This window comes from Aricia agestis, chromosome 1, assembly GCF_905147365.1.
Source record: "Aricia agestis chromosome 1, ilAriAges1.1, whole genome shotgun sequence".
NCBI classification, from domain to species: Eukaryota; Metazoa; Arthropoda; class Insecta; order Lepidoptera; family Lycaenidae; genus Aricia; species Aricia agestis.
In genome coordinates, this window is record NC_056406.1 from 9,548,812 (window position 1) to 9,570,621 (window position 21,810).

Sequence of the window (21,810 nt, forward strand, 5' to 3'; positions counted from 1 at the left end):
TATGCAGCATTGAAGACAATAGTAAACTTAGTTCGCACGTCCTGGTCAAACACATACTAAAATCGATTGCCTTATCTAAGCCTATTCTTCGCAATCGCTTTGTTTGGGATATTGACAAATTGGCAACCTTTCTTTCCAATGTTAGTATAGACAAAAGAAGTGCTTTCTCTGTTTCGAGACATACTGCAACCTTGCTTCTTTTATGTTCGGGTAGACGTGTGCACGATTTGACCTTATTGGCTGTAGATTCAGACCATTTGGTTGAGGATAGTGACAGCTTAATATTATGGCCTCTATTTGGTTCAAAGACCGACAGTGCTAATTACAGACAATCTGGCTGGAGGCTATTATCAAACGCTAATAACCATAATTTAAATCCAGTTTTTTGGGTAAAGACGTTGGTAAATTTGCATCATGAGAAACGAGCATTAAGTAATTGCTCAAATCTATTTCTTACGATTAGGGGCCAAGTTAAAGCAGCCAGCAGAACTGTTATTGCGGGCTGGATTAAGTCTGTGCTAGCTGATGCGGGCATTAGTGCTCCCCCTGGCAGCATACGGTCAGCTGTTGCATCCAAAAACTGGGCTAACAACTTGCCCTTAGATGAAATTCTGGCTAGGGGTAATTGGCGTTCTAGCAACACATTTGCACGCTTTTACAAGAGAGAGATAATGTTAGCATCTGCTAGCAATGATACTAATGTCACTAACAATTTCAATTCTGTAAATTAAAATCAATTAATATTTGTTATCTATTTAATAATAATACTTACCTAGTCCTATTATTGCAATAATATTAGGATCAGTTTTCGACACTGCATTGATTAATATTTTTATTATTGTTGTACCTATCCTAACTATCTTTGATTTAACCCCTAATTTTGTAATGTCTGTAAGTATATTATGGACACTACTACTATTAAATTGCATTTAGCATTATTTGTATAATATGTTTTTCTTTAACTATTGTTGTACCTGAGGTATTCAAACTACTTTAGTGTTGAATTTATTTTATATTTCATCATTAATATAGTTATTACTTTTTGATACCTTTATATTTTCATTTATTATTCTTATTTAACAGTGATTCCAATTCCACCTTAATTAAAGGTTCCTAGGCTCATTCTCAGCCTATGTTAGCATAATATTATAAATTATAATTTTATTTTTCCCCATTGGTAACCTATCACATATGGTTCCAAAATTCACATTGGCGTTCCCCAACACCAGGCGATAACAAACACGTCTCAAAGCATGTAAGCTTCAAATAAACCAAGGATTTAATAGACGCGTTTTTCCTGAAATAAAAACGCATATTAAATACTTACCTTATTTGAAGCTTACACAGTAATTTCTGCCTGGTGCTTTCGACCTCAATGGCGGATGGCGCCGAGCCTGCAATCTCGCGCCCTGCTGGTGTTGGGAGTAGAATTGGAAAGGGATAGAAGATATAGCGTTAGAAAGAGATGGAAGAATAACCGGAAAACAGAGGAGGCCTCTCTCAAAGCATGTAAGCTTCAAATAAGGTAAGTATTTAATATGCGTTTTTATTTCAGGAAAAACGCGTCTATTATGACAATACTACTTTGTTGTATGACAGGATCCAGCTATACCAAAAATGCATCAATACCGGATTAAAATATCAGAATAGGGATACTACTTATTCAGTAATATCATTGTATATTTTATATCATTGTATACTGTATAAGCATTTCCCAAAACCAAAATCAGGGCACTGCCGAAAGACCCAGAACATTCTACAAGGTGTAACAAAACTAAGTGATAATACTTTATGATGTGTATGTGGCCCTTAAGTAGAGTTGAGTGTTAAGGTTGCAGCCCTGAAAGAGCTATTTTTTGTGATTTCACATTTGTCCCATACAAAAGCGCCTGGCCGTCATGAATTTTTCCATAGAAGGGTGACAAAACAGTTACTCTTTCAGCGCTGCTACATTGCACAGTGAACTCTTTATAGCCCGGAAACCCATACAGTTACACCCTAAGATTAAATTCAGAAAGCATCGCGACGCGTAGATGCATTTCTAATTTTGTATGGATTTGACAGATTTAAATTGCGTGAGACGACTTGCAAATCCGACAAATCCATACAAATGAAATGCATCTACGAGTCGCGTTGCGGTCTGAATTAACCCTTAGGTCTATCAGTTATCACTTAGTTTTGTTACACCCTGTATAAACGTTCGACTAACCGTTTTCTCCTTAGGCTCCTTAGTGTGAAGGTTGTACAGCGTTCCGCGCTTGTACTCATCGCCGCACACGTAGCACACCTCCGTCATCGAGTTCTTGTCCGGCATCGACAGGTCCAGGATGTCGCGGTCGGAACTCGAGTTGGAGTTGCCCGAGTACACGGACACTGTTGATCTGGAACATGGTGATGAGGATGTTAGAGGCTAAAATAACACCATTGTATATGCAGTCCAACAGTAAACACATTTTTGTGTAATTAGTGCAACGGTTTAGAGGTCTATTTAAATATTTTATATTTTTTTCAATAAAAGCAAGATAACGAGCATTATATATCTAGTTGAACTAATAATTATCGGCACCTGTGGACTCGCAACAGCTTTACACTTGTAATTTGCAAATTCTCTGGTATTGCGTTCATGACGTGTTCTTAATCCTTTCACACCCTACCTATTTGGCCCTTCCCCACTCCCCAGTCCCCACATGCACTCCACGTAGTTTCCGCCTCTGCTAGTATTGTTAAGCTAAATATAGCTAGGGGACCAGTAACGCTAAGTGCTCGAAAATGCCAGAAGCACTCCGGAGCCTCCGAGCCAATGGTCATTGAGATAATGGAAAGGAATCCCTAACTCTCCCCGCCAGATTTATACCGCTGGAGACGAACATACCTCACAGCACCCAGATATCCTATGGACTCAGAGATGACCCCTTCCTACGTCAGGATTGTTCCACTGGACACCGACATACCTCACAGCGTCCAGGTATCCCACGGGCTCGGAGACACCGGAGTGCTGCGAGCCTACAGGGATGACGGATGGTTCACGCGCGTACAGGGCCATCACGCTTTCCTCCCTTCCTACGCCAGGATTGTTCCACTGGACACCAACATACCTTGCAGCGTCCAGATATCCCACGGGCTCAGAGACGCCGGAGTGCTGCGAGCCCACAGGGATGACGGATGGGTCACGCACGCACAGAGTCATCACGCTTCACTCCCTTCCTACGCCAGGGTTGTTCCACTGGACACCAACATACCTTACAGCGTCCAGGTATCCCACGGGCTCGGAGACACCGGAGTGCTGCGAGCCCACGGAGATGACGGAGGGGTCGCGCGCACGTAAGTCCAACACGCCTTCTTCCTCCGCGCCACCGCCGCCAGCAGCGTTGTTATACCGCTGGAAATTATTAGATTTTTGTTTTATTTCAATTTAACAACATATTTCTTTATCTCTTAATTTTATTACGCATCCTGATCAATGAGAATGCATTAAAACACCAACTATAACTTTCTTTTCATTAAAAGTTTTAATGTAAGATGATTCAATGATATTTTGAGGAGGATGTGAAATGTGAATGTTAAACAGCTGCTTTTCAAGTGCCACTTTACAAGACGTAACGTTAGTTTATTAGAAATAGAAATCCTTAGAAATTAAGTAAACAAAACAACTTTTTAGATTGTATATAAATAAAAAGAAGTGAATCGCACCAATTAATACACTTATCAGAGCTGGCTTGCATCACTTTCATCACCATATTCGACTTACATTATTAAACTTCCCGGTGTGATTGTTTTCCTTTTTCGGCGACGCAGTCCTCGCGGGCGCGTCGCTCGGTCGAGAGGCGGGGCGGGGCGTGGTCGGCGCGGGGAGGGGCGTGGTCTCCTCTCTGCTGGCGTTCGTCTCCGCGCCCAGCCCGAGCACCTGGGCAGCGTACTCACCCTGGAACGACATGTCCGCACCTGAAACATGGTGAGGAAAAGCTTTAATTTTGAAACGTAGAAGTTATGTTGTCAATAAAAATTTAATACCTCGATCGGGGGAATCTCAGACACAATAGATTTTCAATTGTTATGCGACAGCGGGGTGCCGCTTGGGGATTGATGGGTTAATAGTGATTGAAATTAACTAAAAGCTAACTAAAAACCCAACGTAGAAACACTGAGAAAGTAATAACCTCGTCGTTTTGCTAAGAAATAATATGGCAGGCCCAACCTGTGAATAGTAGAATCCTAATTTTAATTACTTTCAGGGTTCAGCGACACTTACCCGGTTCGCGTCTCAAAAGGGATTTATTACGCAAAGGGCAAAGGTTTTATGGCATAAACAAGAGCCTACTAACATTTCAAAGGCCAAAAAGGCTTGTAGGTTAAGCCTTCTGGTAGTGCGGGAATCAGTGGGCGCCGGAAATGACATTTACGTAAATTATGCCGCATAGTAGTACTTGCTCTCATGCTAGGTATTAGTTGTAGTGTCGAATTTTTTCCTTATGTTTATTTGTCCCAAGCCTATCCACACCAGGCAATGGCCATTTGAGCATATGGAGGCACGATATCGGATTGCATATCAGTGTTCCCATATCGGGCGCAGTCCCATCTAGCGGCTGAGTCACGTTCGGGTCGCGACCTCGACACGGTCAGGCGAAAGCGGCACACTTCCAGCGCAATCGGAACCGCTCCTCCACAATGTTTGTGACGCAACAAACCAGATTAGTACGCCGCAGCACAGCAGCTCGCGTCGAAATTGATCGCATAGTTCACACTTCACAGCTACGAGGCGTTTAGGGCCTTTGTTTTTATAAATCGATCGTTTTGATCCATCTCAAATTAAATGGTATGAACAGGCTTCTTCTTCTTCAGATTTACCTCTATAAAAACCTAGGTCCTAGTGTATTTACGATGAATCGAAACGATCAGTCGCAAGTGGATGGCAGCCCTTAGATTTCAGCCTAAAAAGGGAAAGCGTACCTTATTCGCGGAAAACTAGTCCTTTAAAGTTTGCAAAGAATACCTCATAAAAGAGACGCCAAAAAAGATATAAAAGCTACAATAATTGTCGCAAAAATGTCTCATCTTATTCATTTGGATGAATGCCTGTCTATCATCAATTCATCATTCATCAGGCAACAAACACCGGATGTGACGCTTTCGTGTTTGAGATGAAAATACATAAAGACATCCGGTATGATAAATGAAAGTTTTATTATTACAGCAGAGGCTTAAGTATCATCAAAGAAGCGAGATTTCCGGTCGCTTAAATCAAAACAAACATTATTTAAAGTTCTTCCATTCTCAGTTTTCATTTAGGCATCGGATTATAGACAAAGAGGCCTAGAGCCTACTTACTGTAAGTGTACATTAATCGCTATGATTATAGCTAAGAACTAAGAAGACTTTATGATAAGAAGATAATTGTATTAAAACGCGGATTACGGTTAAAAACAAAATATGATACGTATTAAGCGTGGTATTTGTGGGAAGCCCATCAGCACAGAGAGGCGGAAAATTTACTGTTAGGTGGACATTTTTAGATGTGTCTTTTGAAGAAAGTTAAAAATCTATTATATTTAAAGAGTGTTCGGTAGCCACACAATAGTAATGAAATTATCATTGTCTCGGTCACATATTTGATCACCTTAAATCAAAATTATCACCAATGAGCAATTAAAACGCTCATTAAAATTAAAATAGCCGTTAAACCACATTATAAAATCCGGAACCTTTACCACGAACTGTTATAGAACATGATGGTACGGAAATTAAACTGCCCTGTTTTTGATATTTGATACACAAACCTTTGGAAAAGGTTACAGCAGACAATCACAAATGTCGCGTAGCCTGTTCTGTCTATTATTCTGTCTGTGATTTATATTTTGTTGAATGTTTCAGTGAAATTAAAAATACTAATAATGAATATCAATAAAATTGCTGATAACTTGGACTAACCACAAGTCGCGACGTTTTGTTTTAGATCCATGATGATTTAGATTGTAAGCAGGAAACATGCTAGACATAATATTTAGAACCTAATGCTTGTTCAAACAATTTAGTTAGTCAGCCTAGTCTATTTCTTTGTAATAAGTTACTGTTACCCTTACTAACAAAGGCTTTGAAAGGTTCCTACAACTGCATTCCTTTTGGCTTCTCTTAATACCTCGATCGTGGGAATCGCAGACACAATATATTTTCAATCGTTATGCGACAGCCGGGTGCCGTGCCGACATCCATCTAAACAATATTATGCTGGAGCATACATAAAAATACGCGGAATTAGGGCCCGCTTCGGTTTCTTCGTCGCTCGAGAAGTATGCCTTCACGACGGTGCCGCGGTGGTGGAATGTCACGTTCTACATGTACATGACAGCGGGCACGTACGCTGGAGCACGCAGGATGTCACCTTTAGGTATAGCTCGCTTAATTGTCTCTCAAAATTATACAGGTGCAACTTTTATTAGCCTCTTTCTGTCGAAAGATACGGTATGTTTGCATCCAGATTCCAGATGCAATCTTTGTTTGGCATAGAATCATTTTCTTCAAATGTTTGCAGACTCCGTTTGGGAAATCCCCAATAATTTTCCATGTTGCATACAGTCTCAGCAGATTTTCCTACCAGAAAGAACAAAGGGCCAATCGCACGGAGGGGTCCCGTAAAAAGCGGCTAAAACCTTTTGTTGTTTAGGAGCTGGATTTTGTTATAGCGTCAACAGAAATTTAATAAATACAGCCTGGAAGCGGAGAGCGAAGTCTCACTTAACTTAAATAATATGCAACCCAAAAAATATACAACCCAAACTTGCAAAAATGCAGCGGCACCACTAAAGTTCAGTCATTACGAGCTGTTAGTTAAATTGGCTTACCCAACTGGCTCACAGACGTGTGGACACGTCGATAAACCAAAATGTCGGTGCCAATCTTAAAAATAAATGGACTGACACCTAGCACGCCCACGCCTATTAATTAATCGACTCAAGCGATTAAGCTCACGCGCTCATTCTTTAACTTTTTGACAGCTCTCTCTTATTTTAACCGACTCAAAAAAAGGAGATTATTTATTCTATCGCCTCCGTGTTCCAGTGGTTCAGAATGATGTTTTCTTGCGGAGTCTTACACTAGAAAACTGATCTGATCTGGGCCGATCACTTGTTTGTCTGATTATATTATTGTAACTCCAAAAGGCTACTAAAAATGTAACACCTACCTGCCACAACATGTAATTTCAATTTTGCATTATTTAAGCATTTTAATGTTTATTTTACTGAACATAAATCATTGCTTGTCATTCAAAATTTAATACCTTTTATTCATATTTCTGTAACAAATCAAATAACCTGTAACAATAGTATTACTTTCCCACTGTTTCAAAATATGAATAAGCAGTAATTTAATATTAAAGTATGTAAATAAGGCAAATAAATATTCACATTTTCATTCATTTAAAATTTATGTTCACTTGTTTATTGTTTAATTTTGTTTCAACTCAATATCTCAATTTTACGTGTAAAAACGTTTGATGCGAGGTAACCGACGAACCATTAAAACGAATGTTTAGTGTCGACTGTAAAATATAATTCATTTGAAGCTAAATAAGCTAGTAAATTCTCGTAACTCTATTATTTTACGGAAAATGTAATTGTAAAATAAAATTTATAGCCTCTTCGTGTTACATTTCACCGCCACGAGGATAAGGTTTGTAGATTACTACAACAGTTTGGTATTTAATATTCCATCTTCTGAAGTTAAACAAAGATTTGGTCAAATTAGAGTTATTTTGCTTTTAACCTTAGGCAACTATCGAAATATACTAAAAAAGGGTTTAACCCAATTATGACTCTACACTCTACAGTCTTAAACTGAATATATATATATATATATATATATATATATATATATATATATATATATATATATATATATATATATATATATATATATATATATATATATACACAAGAATTGCTCGTTTAAACATATAAGATTAATAATAATAAAATAAAAATGTAAGGGAGCTCCCATACAAAAAAACACAAAGCCTGGAGACACACAGAAAGACAGACGAACAGACATTGAAGTCTTAGTAATAGGGTATCCTTTTTACCCTTTGGGTACGGAACCCAAATAATGAATATCTAATATATTTACGTGTACGAATATCTACTTTTTTTTTTTTTATTAAATAAGGGGGCAAACGAGCAAACGGGTCACCTGATGGTAAGCAACTACCGTCGCCCATGGACACTCGCAACATCAGAAGAGCTGCAGGTGCGTTGCCGGCCTTTTAAGAGGGTATACGCTCTTTTCTTGAAGGTTTGCAGGTCGTATCGGTCCGGAAATACTGCTGGTGACAGTTCATTCCAGAGTTTTACAGTGCGCGGCAGAAAGTTACGCGAAAAACGCACTGTGGAAGACTGCCACTCAACAAGGTGATGAGGATGGTATGTTTTTCGCGTGGGACGATAGCGAAAAGTTGCAGGTGGTATGATTCCGAACAATTCCTCAGAGCACTCCCCGTGATACAACCGATAGAGGATGCAGAGTGAAGCAACATCTCGGCGTAATTCCAGGGGGTCCAAGCTGTTTGAAACACTATGGCAGTCAACAATTCGAGCAGCCCTTCGTTGGATACGATCCAGAGGGAGCAGTTGGTATTTTGGCGCCCCTGCCCAGAGATGAGAACAATATTCCATATGAGGCCGAACCTGCGCCTTGTAGAGTTGTAGGCGTTGGTCCGGACTGAAGTACTGTCTCGCTCTGTTAAGAACGCCAAGCTTCTTCGAGGCTAATTTGGCCTTACCCTCAAGATGATATCGGAACTGGACTTCGCTCGATATGTTGACGCCAAGTATCTCAATGCTAGGGGAGATGGTTAAAGATGTGCCCTCGAAACGAGGATAAACGACCATTGGTGACTTTTTAGTGGTGAACGCGCAGACTTGTGTCTTGGCGGGGTTGAACTGGACTAAGTTACGTCTACCCCATTCAGAGACCTTCTCCAATGAATTCTCCACCTTAGACACAAGTTCGTTTCGACTCTCAGTGACATTTTGCCGAGAAATATTAGGGGAGCCGGTATATAAAGCATCACCTGTACTATCATCCGCATAGCAATGAATGCCTTTGGTTTGTAACATGTCATTGATATGCAGTATGAATAGAGTAGGCGATAGCACACAGCCCTGAGGGACACCAGCATTAACAGACTGAGTTTCCGAGCATTCGCCGTCAACTACGTTCTTTATGCTTCTGTCTGCTAAGAAACTAGTGACCCACTTACATAATTTCTCGGGCAGCCCGTATGATGGAAGCTTTGATAGCAGCGCTTTATGCCAAACCCGATCGAAGGCCTTCGCAATGTCCAAACTAACAGCCAATGCCTCTCCCTTCGACTCAATTGCCTGAGCCCAACGATGAGTCAGGTATGCCAAGAGATCACCAGCCGAGCGACCCTTACGGAACCCGTATTGTTTGTCGCTTAGCAATCCCTGGCCGTCCAAGTATCGAAGAAGCTGGCTATTGATAATGGATTCCATTATCTTCGAGAAGAGAGAGGTTATAGCGATTGGTCTGTAGTTGGAAGGATTTGAGCGATCACCTTTTTTGGGGATCGGGTGCACCAAGGCTGTCTTCCAGGAAGCCGGGACTATGCCAGTGGAATAGGAGAGCCGAAAAAGACGCGTCAAGACCGGAGCCAACTCTGGAGCACACTTTTTCAACACAATAGGCGGGATTCCGTCAGGCCCACTCGACTTTTGGATATCAAGAGAACAGAGGGCTTTTCGCACTGAGCGCTGATGAAACCGTATATCCGACATGATGCTCGTGCATCGCGGTATGGTCGGCGGTTTCTGCCCCCCGTCATCCAGGGTCGAGTTTGACGCAAAGAGCTTGCCCAGAAGATCGGCTTTGTCTTTTGCGTCCTGGGCCAACGATCCATTTCCTACGTGTAGGGATGGTAGGGTTGGCTTGCAGAAATTTCCTTCAATAGCTTTGGCCAGAGACCAGAATGCACGGGTTCCCGAGGGGAGGCGCTCAAGTCTCTTGCCAATTCTATTGATGTGCTGTTGCTTTGCCCGAGTAATCTCTTTCTTGAGGGACCTAGAGGCAAGGTTGTACTCCTTTTTATATGTGCTGGTATTTAAATCCCGAGCAGACACTGCGTTGGCCCAGGATTGGTAAGCCTCCTGCTTCCGGCGAGAAGCTTTTTTGAGGGATGAACCAAACCAGGGACGAAATCTGCCGCCAGTTGGCACTACAGAGGTCGGAATGAAAAGTTCCATCCCCTGCATCACCACATCAGCAACAGAGTTGGCAGTGTTGTCGAGATCATCCGGCGAGAAGCACACGTGCCCCCAAGGATAGGATGCAAAAAACGACCGCATCCCATCCCAGTCTGCTGACTTGTAGTGCCACACACGACGGTATTTAACAGCGCGCTGTCTTAACACCGTCGTAAGTGGCACAGAACTCCTAACAAGGCAATGATCCGATGAACCAAGTGGTGCGGTTACGGATATTTGGTAGCCGTCAGGATTTGAAGTCAGTAGGAGGTCCAACAAGGAAGGATTCTGACCATCCACATCTGGGATTCGCGTAGGCGTAGTAACCAGTTGTGTCAAGTCGTTCGCAAGGGCAAAGTTGCAGACAGATCTCCCCGCGTGATCAGTTTTACTGGAATTGAGCCAGTCGGCGTGGTGGGCATTAAAGTCGCCAAGTATTATGATCTCTGCGGATGGGATCTGCTGCTGCACAAAATCTGAAGCAGCTTGTAGGTGCTCCAAGAGTCGGTCCGTCTCGGGGTCACCACTATGGGACCTATATAGGCACGCATAGACGCGAGGGTGGTCGTCGCAATCTATGCGGAGCCATAAGTTTGATAGGTCCATGACCTCAAGATTGCTGAGGCGGCGAGAGCTGATATCATCTCTGATATACACACACACTCCAGCTTTGGGTAGAAAGGAGTGCTCGAGGTAATACCCTGGGTAGGAAAGGTATGATGTGTCACTCGGAGATGATATCTGCGTCTCGGTTAAAAAGAGCAAAGCCGGCTTTTCCGTCTCAAGGTGGTAATGGACGGCATTAAGGTTGGAGTGTAATCCCCTGATATTACAAAAGTCCATGTTTAATATCGAGGGGGGTGCCTTTGTGTGTTTGCTCTTGCCCCGAGCAGATTGGAGCGCAGTTTTGCCCTCCCCAGAATACGAGGGGCAGCCTGGACGTCCACGTTCAGTTCCAGGGGTTCCTGAGCATGGACGTCCAGAGAGGGATTCTCCAACGCAGTTGGTACCCTCCTGGGGTAACAAATTGTTTTTCAACTGCGGCATTTCTAGGGGGGTAGGGGATCGGGCCTCCGGTAAACTCACTCACTCGGCGAAACACAGCGCAAGCGCTGTTTCACGCCGGTTTTCTGTGAGGCCGTGGTATTTCTCCGGTCGAGCCGGCCCATTCGTGCCGAAGCATGGCTCTCCCACGGACAACATAGGTCTAGTCACGCTGTAGTTGGCCAACGTGTCATTATTGATTTATTACAAACCGAATCAGCCATAGACCGAAATATATCTCACCATTTAACCCACTAACAGACGGCTGTAACTTTAGTTTGGAACTAAAGTAGATAGTTCCTAACTGAAATAATTGACACTTAAGTAGAAAAAGAAAGAAACTTGAAATAAGGAGGTACTTGATATATTTTTAGCTTAGGCACATTTTGGGCAATTTTCTTTTCTGTATCTTCTTAAGATACGATTGAGTGGAAAATGTATCTTCAATTCAGTAAAATGACGCTCATAAAGCAATAGCGAACAAAAAACCTTACCTTTGTTCTTACGATATTCCGCTTTTGTCGGAGCTCCCACAAAAGGTTTTTATCAAAAGCTACGAGAAACCAATTAAATGAAAGGCTTATTCTGTCATTCGATTAAATTATATCACATTAATTGAATATGAAATGAAATCAAAAGCATCACTAAGTAACTCTTAAATTCGTTGGAGGATTACTGCAGGTTATATTATTATATCCATAGTCTATACTCTATTCTATAAATATATAAATGTAATATTATAAATTAATGTGAAAATGTGTCTGTCTTCATGCGCGAATCGCTGTCTATACTCTATTCTATAAATATATAAATGTAATATTATAAATTAATGTGAAAATGTGTCTGTCTTCATGCGCGAATCGCTGTGCCGATTGTGCTGAAATTTGTTACGGAGATACTTTAAGAGTCCCGAGAAGGGACATAGCTGGATACATTTTATCTTGAATAAATGTACGGTTCCCGCGCGATAAGGAGATACTTTAAGAGTCCCGAGAAAGGTCATAGCTGGATACATTTTATCTTGAATAAATGTACGGTTCCCGCGCGATAAGGAGATACTTTAAGAGTCCCGAGAAAGGACATAGCTGGATACATTTTATCTTGAATAAATGTACGGTTCCCGCGCGATAAGGAGATACTTTAAGAGTCTCGAGAAAGGACATAGCTGGATACATTTTATCTTGAATAAATGTACGGTTCCCGCGCGATAAGGAGATACTTTAAGAGTCCCGAGAAAGGACATAGCTGGATACATTTTATCTTGAATAAATGTACGGTTCCCGCGCGATAAGGAGATACTTTAAGAGTCTCGAGAAAGGACATAGCTGGATACATTTTATCTTGAATAAATGTACGGTTCCCGCGCGATAAACGAATTTTGGCACAACGGAGTTGCGGGCGTCATCTTGTTAAAGTATGAAGGCCCCTCTTCACGTTGGATTATAATGGATAGTTATGATTGCCAACATGAGTGCGGAATGACTCTACAAATACTCTACAAGTTTGTTATATATTTGTCCATACTCCATCATGGACCAAAGTGGGGAAGCCACATAAAAGCGCTAGTAGGCGCCGAAAACGACGTAAAGAAAACATGCAACGTCAGGGACACGTCATACACACAAATAAGTCGTATTAAGAGTGTTGTATTTACACTTTACAACATATTACGCATATATCATATTACGCAACACGGAGAATACCGCTTATCATAAATTTACAAAAACATTAACGAGAATGGCAAATATCAAAATTAGCACTGGATCAGGCTGTCGCACACCGGAATATTTTCAGCGATACAGACGACATACACGCATAATATAGTATCTCATGTCTGTTAAAGTTGGACCAAATGGATGACGATGGGTCAAAAGCTTACGAACGTGAAGTGAGACATAAATATTGTCTATGCACTATGATTAGGTACTCACGATAGACGGTAATTGTGCATGTTAGACATCTTTGAAATCATGGTTAGAATCGCGATTATCCACCATGTCCTTTTTATATGGGGAAATGCTTTGCGCATCCCCGGCGGATTGGGGACATCGGCCGGGATATGTTGGACTCCCCGTAGGAGCTACCCACTAAAACCCCACGGTGCTCCACTCTCCGCTAATCTGCTACTTCCTGGGGCTATAGCAATCGAGATTATTCTCGGTTCTTTGTTCCTCGTGCATCGATAACATCCGACTTTTGTCAGATAAACTCATTCCCAAGAAAAGATTGAAGTTCAACGTCAAGTTTTCTGACGTGGGAGAGCCATGCTTCGGCACAAATGGGCCGGCTCGACCGGAGAAATACCACGTCCTCACAGAAAACCGGCGTGAAACAGCGCTTCCGCTGTGTTTCGCCGAGTGAGTGAGTTTACCGGAGGCCCAATCCTCTACTCTTTTCCCTTCCCTACCTTCCCCTATTTCCTTCCGTACCCTCCCCTATTCCCTTCCGTTTCCTTTTTTTTTTTTATTAAATAAGGGGGCAAACGAGCAAACGGGTCACCTGATGGTAAGCAACTACCGTCGCCCATGGACACTCGCAACATCAGAAGAGCTGCAGATGCGTTGCCGGCCTTTTAACAGGGAATACGCTCTTTTCTTGAAGGTTTGCAGGTCGTATCGGTCCGGAAATACTGCTGGTGACAGTTTCATTCCAGAGTTTTACAGTGCGCGGCAGAAAGTTACGCGAAAAACGCACTGTGGAAGACTGCCACTCATCAAGGTGATGAGGATGGTATGTTTTTCGCGTGGGACGATAGCGAAAAGTTGCAGGTGGTATGATTCCGAACAATTCCTCAGAGCACTCCCCGTGATACAACCAATAGAGTTGTGCTACATCTCGGCGTAATTCCAGGGGGTCCAAGCTGTTTGAAACACTATGGCAGTCAACAATTCGAGCAGCCCTTCGTTGGATACGATCCAGAGGGAGCAGTTGGTATTTTGGCGCCCCTGCCCAGAGATGAGAACAATATTCCATATGAGGCCGAATCTGCGCCTTGTAGAGTTGTAGGCGTTGGTCCGGGCTGAAGTACTGTCTCGCTCTGTTAAGAATACCAAGCTTCTTCGAGGCTAATTTGGCCTTACCCTCAAGATGATATCGGAACTGGACTTCGCTCGATATGTTGACGCCAAGTATCTCAATGCTAGGGGAGATGGTTAAAGATGTGCACTCGAAACGAGGATAAACGACCATTGGTGACTTTTTAGTGGTGAACGCGCAGACTTGTGTCTTGGTGGGGTTGAATTGGACTAAGTTACGTCTACCCCATTCAGAGACCTTCTCCTGAATGAATTCTCCACCTTAGACACAAGTTCGTTTCGACTCTCAGTGATATTTTGCCGAGAAATATTAGGGGAGCCGGTATATACAGCATCACCTGTACTATCATCCGCATAGCAATGAATGCCGTGGGTTTGTAACATGTCATTGATATGCAGTATGAATAGAGTAGGCGATAGCACACAGCCCTGAGGGACACCAGCATTAACAGACTGAGTTTCCGAGCATTCGCCGTCAACTACGACCTTTATGCTTCTGTCTGCTAAGAAACTAGTGACCCACTTACATAATTTCTCGGGCAGCCAATATGATGGAAGCTTTGATAGCAGCGCTTTATGCCAAACCCGATCAAAGGCCTTCGCAATGTCCAAACTAACAGCCAATGCCTCTCCCTTCGACTCAATTGCCTGAGCCCAACGATGAGTCAGGTACGCCAAGAGATCACCAGCCGAGCGACCCTTACGGAACCCGTATTGTTTCCTCCACTGTTCCCTTCCCTACCCTCCCCTAATACCCCTTAAAAGGCCGGCAACGCACCTGCAGCTCTTCTGATGCTGCGAGTGTCCATGGGCGACGGAAGTTTCTTTCCATCAGGTGACCCGTTTGCTCGTTTGCCCCCTTATTTCATTTAAAAAAACATACCCTATAGAACAAGTTATTTATAATCCTTACTTAATATTATAAACACGAAAGTGTGTCTGTTACTTCTTCACGCTTAAACGGCTAAACCGATTAAGACGAAATTTGTTGTGAAGATACTTTGAGGGACGGGAAAGGACATTGCATAATTTTGTTGGGAAAAAATGTACAGTTGCAACGACATTTCGGCGCAACGGAGCTGAGGGCGTCATATAACAGAAAATAATATAGTATTTGCCCCGATTTGGGTTCTAGAAACTCGTACGCAGCGAGTTTTTGCCGCAATACATCAGCGTTAATCATAGCCAGTAAGTAATAAAATAATAATAAGTTCCGCGCCCTGTCACACAACAATACGAGAGCGTAGGAGAGAAATCAAATTAACTCCCGTTGGGCACACGCAACGCGCGTTCCCACAATTGTGATAACTGTGGAATATTTTACAGGCAGTGTATACTGTATAATCAGAGGAAAATGTTAAATATACTAACGCTACCTTCTACCTGGTTGATATAAACCATAATATACCATAATCATAATGTAAAATTAAACAATAAACACACAATTTACATAATATTTTGTTCTGAAACTATCAAAACTTACAGTGTTACCAGCTAGATTCAGAAGGCAACTGGACATAATAGTTTTACACATACTATGAGGTTTCTCGGCATCGGCAGTATTTCTACGAAATTCAGTAAGTAGGTACAGTTATGAGTTATGGCGTAGAAAATAAAAAAAATGTTATTTTTATTTTGCCAGCTTTCAACTCCGAACGACGCTCGGTCTTCCGGGTACTAAAAATATTATAGGCACGTAAAACAATAAACGACACCTTCACAACAAAGTTACAGTAACAAGAATACGTGTTTCAGCTAAACTAAGAAACTGCCGCATAAAACGTTACTCGCTCGTTTCCATATAAACGGTCAGCTCTATATTATCAAAACAATAAAAACCCTACGAGTTACAATGTCATATTCCTGTACAAACTGTACGTTGATATATACCTACGTACTTTATTTATGAGACATGCATAATGTATAGCGTTCTCTGTAAAGTACAGTTCGATGGATAAATACATGAAAATCACATGAAATTTCAAGTATCCTTTGAATCTTCTAGAAAATTCACGTAATTTCTTCTGAATATCAATATTTGTAACTAGACAACAGCTAACTAAATAATTTCCCTCTGAGTTACAACTTACAACCTACTGTACATTTCAAAATAGTAAATACTCAAATTAATTTTGTATTAAGCTTTCAATCTACTATTATTCGTAGCTTTCAATAGTGTTTTATCTTTTATGTTCTCTTTAATTTTTATTCAAAAAAAAAAAATATAAAAAAGTTATAAAACACATTAATTAATATTAAGAAAACATTATTTTATTGAAGATTTTATTAGTGTTTTCATGATCCAAGTTCATAAAAAGTATTGCTATTCAAAATTTTTTATGCCCAGATAATATGCCAGTCTGCTTTTATTACTTCAACTCCCAATAGATAAGCTATTGCGTCTAATTTTTCCACAATCGAAGGATTAAAAATAAAACTTTCAATGGATTCCCTACTTACTCAAACTTAGCGGTACCCCAACACTACCTTGCCGAAGCCACGGGACCATTTAATTAAACGAACCGTTTACGTTTTTACTGTAACAACTGTACAGTCGATGGCATGACGGATTGATGTATAACTCGTCTCGCAACATTGCCATATTCGAGAGATATATCGATACTGGCCCAAATGTTATAATTTACTAGCAACACTACGTCACTGTCGAACCGAGCTGGCTGGAGCATGTCATAAATGGAGAGCTTTTTAAAAATATCAGCTTATATTTTGATGCTATCTCGTTTCGGTCCCACTCTCGAGTCACGACTGTTGCCTTACAAGTAAGCCTGAGAGAGCTCGTCTTAGAACTGTCGAAGTACGTAAATACTCGACCAAAGTTAGTTAGTTGCTACACTTTGGGTGTTACGTTACGAGTGTATCAAAGGTAGAGTTCAGTTCTGCGGTTCAGGCGTGAAGATGATACAGACTTACAGAAAAATAGACATACACATACAAATAGAGACACATAGACAGACACAACGCATTCCATTTATATATCAACAGTATTAATTGGATTCCTTCTAAATGCAAACGGTATCTACTAAATGCTACCTGATACATAAAAAGTAAAAACCTACCTCATAAACCTAACAGAAAAATACACTTCAAAAGCATAAATTATTTTTAAAATCTTCAACCATAATCGACAAGTAAAAAGCTTATCTAGTTTTAAGAACGCGGAACGCTCATAGAATTTTCTTCTATGAAAACAAATAAAATGTAATACATTTCCTTTTCTAGTTGCGAGCACAGAACGCCGGGTCGTCTATACTTGAATGGGACATTTCGAATGTCGCCATCAATAAAGTAGCTTTATAAAAATACAGCTGGAGATGTCCAGGCATATTGTATTTCGCGGACACAGGACATACCTGTCACCTGATTTTTACAATCAAATCATATCATCATCTATTTGAGTGCCGAAAACTGCAATAGGGAAAAATGTAATGCTCTATTATATTATAGTCTATCGGCTCAATTGTTTGTAATACCGTATTAATATTATATACATATATTTTTTTTTAATAAAATAAGGGGGCGAACCAGCAAATGGGTCACTTGATGGAAAGCAACTACTGTCGCCCATGGACCCTCGCAACATTAGAAGAGCTGCAGGTACGTCGCCTGCCTTTAAGGATATAGATTTTTTTACGCAGCAAGTACAGGTAAACTGATACCATAGAGCAGATTGTAGAGTATCTGTCACTATCTAGTATAATATCTACTATAAATGTAGCAACAGGAAATTGTGGTTTTCACTTTTACTAAAAACTATTTTAATGTCCACAAAATATGAAATTGTTGGTCACCTGTAAGGGATAAAACGTGAAGCATTCAATGGAATAGATAAAGGAACATCCCCGGGGAAGGCGTGTTTATTGAAGGAAAAGCACTGAACACTTTGTACCCCGTCAAAATCGAGACGGACTTTCTTCATATTTATAACAAAGTGACATCAAGATTAAAAAATCGGCCAAGTGCGATTCGGACTCGCGCACGAAGGGTTCCGTACCATTATAGAGAGAAAGTTGGCAAAACAGTTTTTTGTATGGGAGCCCCCTTAAATATTTATTATTAATTATTAAAGTACAAATATAATTAAGAATGTTATGAGTATTTCAAGTGCCTGCCTGCTACCATAAAATTCAAACAAAATCACGGTTGACTGTATGACAAAATTATTATAACATCAAGAGAACTAAAGTACATAACTGTAGGTCGTACCTTATCACTCATATTATGTTTAGATACATTAGCTAATATTTACCTAGCGATATAAGAAAACACGGCAATGTGACTTTTGTACAAATAACAATTTCTTTGAAAGCTATAATATAACTCGTACAACTTGGTACTCCTATAATAATAGGAACTAGAGATCGCCCAATGGTCGAAATTCGACCTCAGTTTCACCGACATTTTAGGACTACTACTTATATTTTGTAAAAAATATTGACTTTATAATATTTTTTTTCAACTCCTGTCTCTGGGACTCAGCTGATCTCAGACTGGCCGTGTAAGCATTGTCTAATAGTATCTAAGATTCAATAAAAAAAACAATAATCCATTTTCAATTTGTCAACTTGTTGTCAACAGACTTCAACCATAAATAAAAGAGTATTATTCGTATGTATAGGCTTGTCACTCAAAAATCTGTAATTTCTCATGTGTGTGTGTTGTAGTGTGTGTAATGTTTTATTTGTTAAAAAAATGTATGATAAAAGCATAATTTCAAAATAATATTAACTCGATGCACTCCTTCACCATATAAACTATAACTGTGTAAAATTTCATTCACCTACGTTTCCCCATTTTTCGTCAAAAGGGATACAAAGTTTTTGGCTCACGTATTAATATATAGATAGATTACTATTCGTGGAAAAAAAATCGCACCATTTAAAATTTCCATAGTTAAAATAATATTGTTAATCGTTTAACGGAGCTCCGATATAAATCATACTGTCTTCGATCACTAATATACAAGATACACAGTCCGCGGCAAAAAACGACCTCACTAAAAGAGCACCAAATGCAACATTCTGGTGGACTTTCGATTTAGTAGTGCTCGAACGCTCCGCTGGGAAACATGTCCCAGTGCTCGTTCAACAATTGTAAAAATCATACGTTTAAAACGCAAAAAAAGGATGGAATTTCATATTTCCGGTAAGTATTAATTTTATCCTCATATATTTCATACAATTGTATTATAAATATTGGTATTTCGTTAAGAAATCAACAAAAAACTGTTTTAAAATTAAGTTGTAAATAAATCAACACGAGGTATAAACCATCACAATTGCGAATACTCATACTAAAGGTACTTATCGTAGTTTATCATGCCCACTTGAAATGTTCGGGTTATACACTGTGTTTCTGTTCCATTTGGTGGAGTCGCTATTAATTATTATTTATTTTATTGAGGAATATATTTTTTTTTAGGTTTCCTCGAGATCCAGTTAGATGTGGAGATTGGATATCAGTTATAGCACGGCAAAGATGCGAACAATTTTTCAAGCCGACTTTAGCGAGCGTTGTATGTTCTAAGCATTTATATTCAATGTATACACGTATATTTTAGTTAACTATAAAATTAAACATATTAGAACAACATAATATTACAAGTAAAAATAATTACTCCACACTTTATACATTAAACTTTGGAAAAATTAAAAAACCGGCCAAGTGCGAGCTGGACACGCCCATGAAGGGTTCCGCAGCAGCAATAAGGTTTATTTTTATGAAATTAAGAGATTTTTGATTTATTTTCATATTTGAGTGGATTTAATGAAAGTTAAATTAGGGTTTACCATTTATGACGTATAAAAAAAACTACTGGCTAGATCTCGTTCGAACCAATTTTCGTTGGTAGTTTTTGTAGTAATGTACATCATATATTTTTTTAGACTTATCATGCCCCTACTTTAGAAGTTAGAGGGGGGGGGGGACGACACACATTTTACCACTTTGGAAGAGTCTCTCTCGCAAACTATTCAGGTAAGAAAAAAATGATATTAGAAACCTCAAAGAATTGGAAAAAATCCGTTGGCACGTATTAGGGTTGTGCGAGGTCCGAAGACAAGGGGAAGATACCATGACTCTGCCATCGGGTATCCTTTTCTACTTCCGAGAGGGAGATCATACATCCCGGGGCGGCGTGGGATTCCTCGTCAACAAATCTCTCGTTGACAACGTTGTCGAGATCTCGAGTGTGTCGGAGAGGGTAGCGTACCTTGTTTTGAGACTCACCGATAGGTATTCTCTCAAGATAGTACAAGTGTACGCACCAACCTCGACACATTCCGATGACGAAGTGGAGACCATGTACGAAGACATCTCCAAGGTCTTAAATACCACCCCTAAGACCCACTTCAATGTTGTCATGGAAGATTTTAACTCCAAAGTAGGAGTACGAGCTAGCGGCGAATCTTGCTTGGGACAGCACAGTGTTGGGATTTGAAACCGCAGGGGGCAAATGCTGGTCAACTTTCTCGAAAAAGAGGGGCTCTTCTTGATGAATTCCTTCTTCAAAAAGAAGCCCCAAAGGAAGTGGACATGGCAAAGCCCTGACTCTGTGGTAAGGAACGAGATAGATTTCATCATTACGGATCGGAAGTATATATTTAGGGATGTCTCTGTGATCAATAGGTTCAATACCGGTAGCGATCACCGACTACTGCGAGGATCCTTGAGTGTATGCTTCAAACTCGAAAGAGCCCATATGCTGAGGTCTACTCTCCGACCCAACTCCCAACAATCCGTCGCTGACACCCAGAAATTTCAGTTACAACTGAGAAATAGGTTCGACGCTATTAACATCTCGGAAACTACAATGGAAGTTGACGAGGCTTTAAATGCAATTGTGGAGAGCATACGGGTCGAAGGTGAAAGGTTTTGCAGGCCCAAGCATGCGGGCAGGAAATCCAAACTTTCGGATGAGACACTCAAACTTATGAGGGAACGGAGGGAAAACACGGACTCGGGTTCGTCAGATGTGAAACTTCTCTCGAGGCGAATACGGAAACTTATACGTAGAGATCTTCGCCGCTCGAATACGCTGGAAATCACGGAAGCGATTGAGCGGAATAGAGGGTCTAAAGTTTTCGTAAGGCGCCTCGGGAGGAGTCATCTGACGAAGGTGAAGAATAGCTGTGGCCAAATCGTTTCCTCACGAGGGGGGGTTCTGTCCGAGATCGAGGATTTCTATAGCCGCTTGTATACTTCACATGCTCATTCTCAGAGCGGGAGGCGAACCCGTCTTGAGAGAGCTTCGTAAAGTCTTTAATTTTGTCCTTCAACGGGGAGTTTCCCCCGAAGAGTGGCTTAAAAGCGAGGTGGTTCTCTTTTTTAAGAAGGGCGATAACACCCTTCTTAAAAATTATAGACCCATCTCGCTTTTGAGTCACATATATATGTTGTTTTCTAGGATCATTACGAATCGCCTATCCAATAAACTTGACGAATGCCAGCCACCGGAGCAG

General features: G+C 40.7%; 1 protein-coding gene across 1 annotated transcript in view; it reads right to left on the reverse strand.

The window, feature by feature from the left end:
• The window catches only part of LOC121731492, a 146,456-nt gene that overhangs the window by 72,576 nt on the left and 52,070 nt on the right, over positions 1 to 21,810 (reverse strand). The window contains exons 4-6 of the mRNA XM_042120927.1: positions 3,749 to 3,942; positions 3,240 to 3,379; positions 2,204 to 2,381 (exon numbers count right to left, since the gene is read on the reverse strand). Of these exons, the coding sequence (XP_041976861.1) occupies positions 2,204 to 2,381; positions 3,240 to 3,379; positions 3,749 to 3,942 (512 nt within the window). The remainder of the gene's footprint in view (positions 1 to 2,203; positions 2,382 to 3,239; positions 3,380 to 3,748; positions 3,943 to 21,810) is intronic.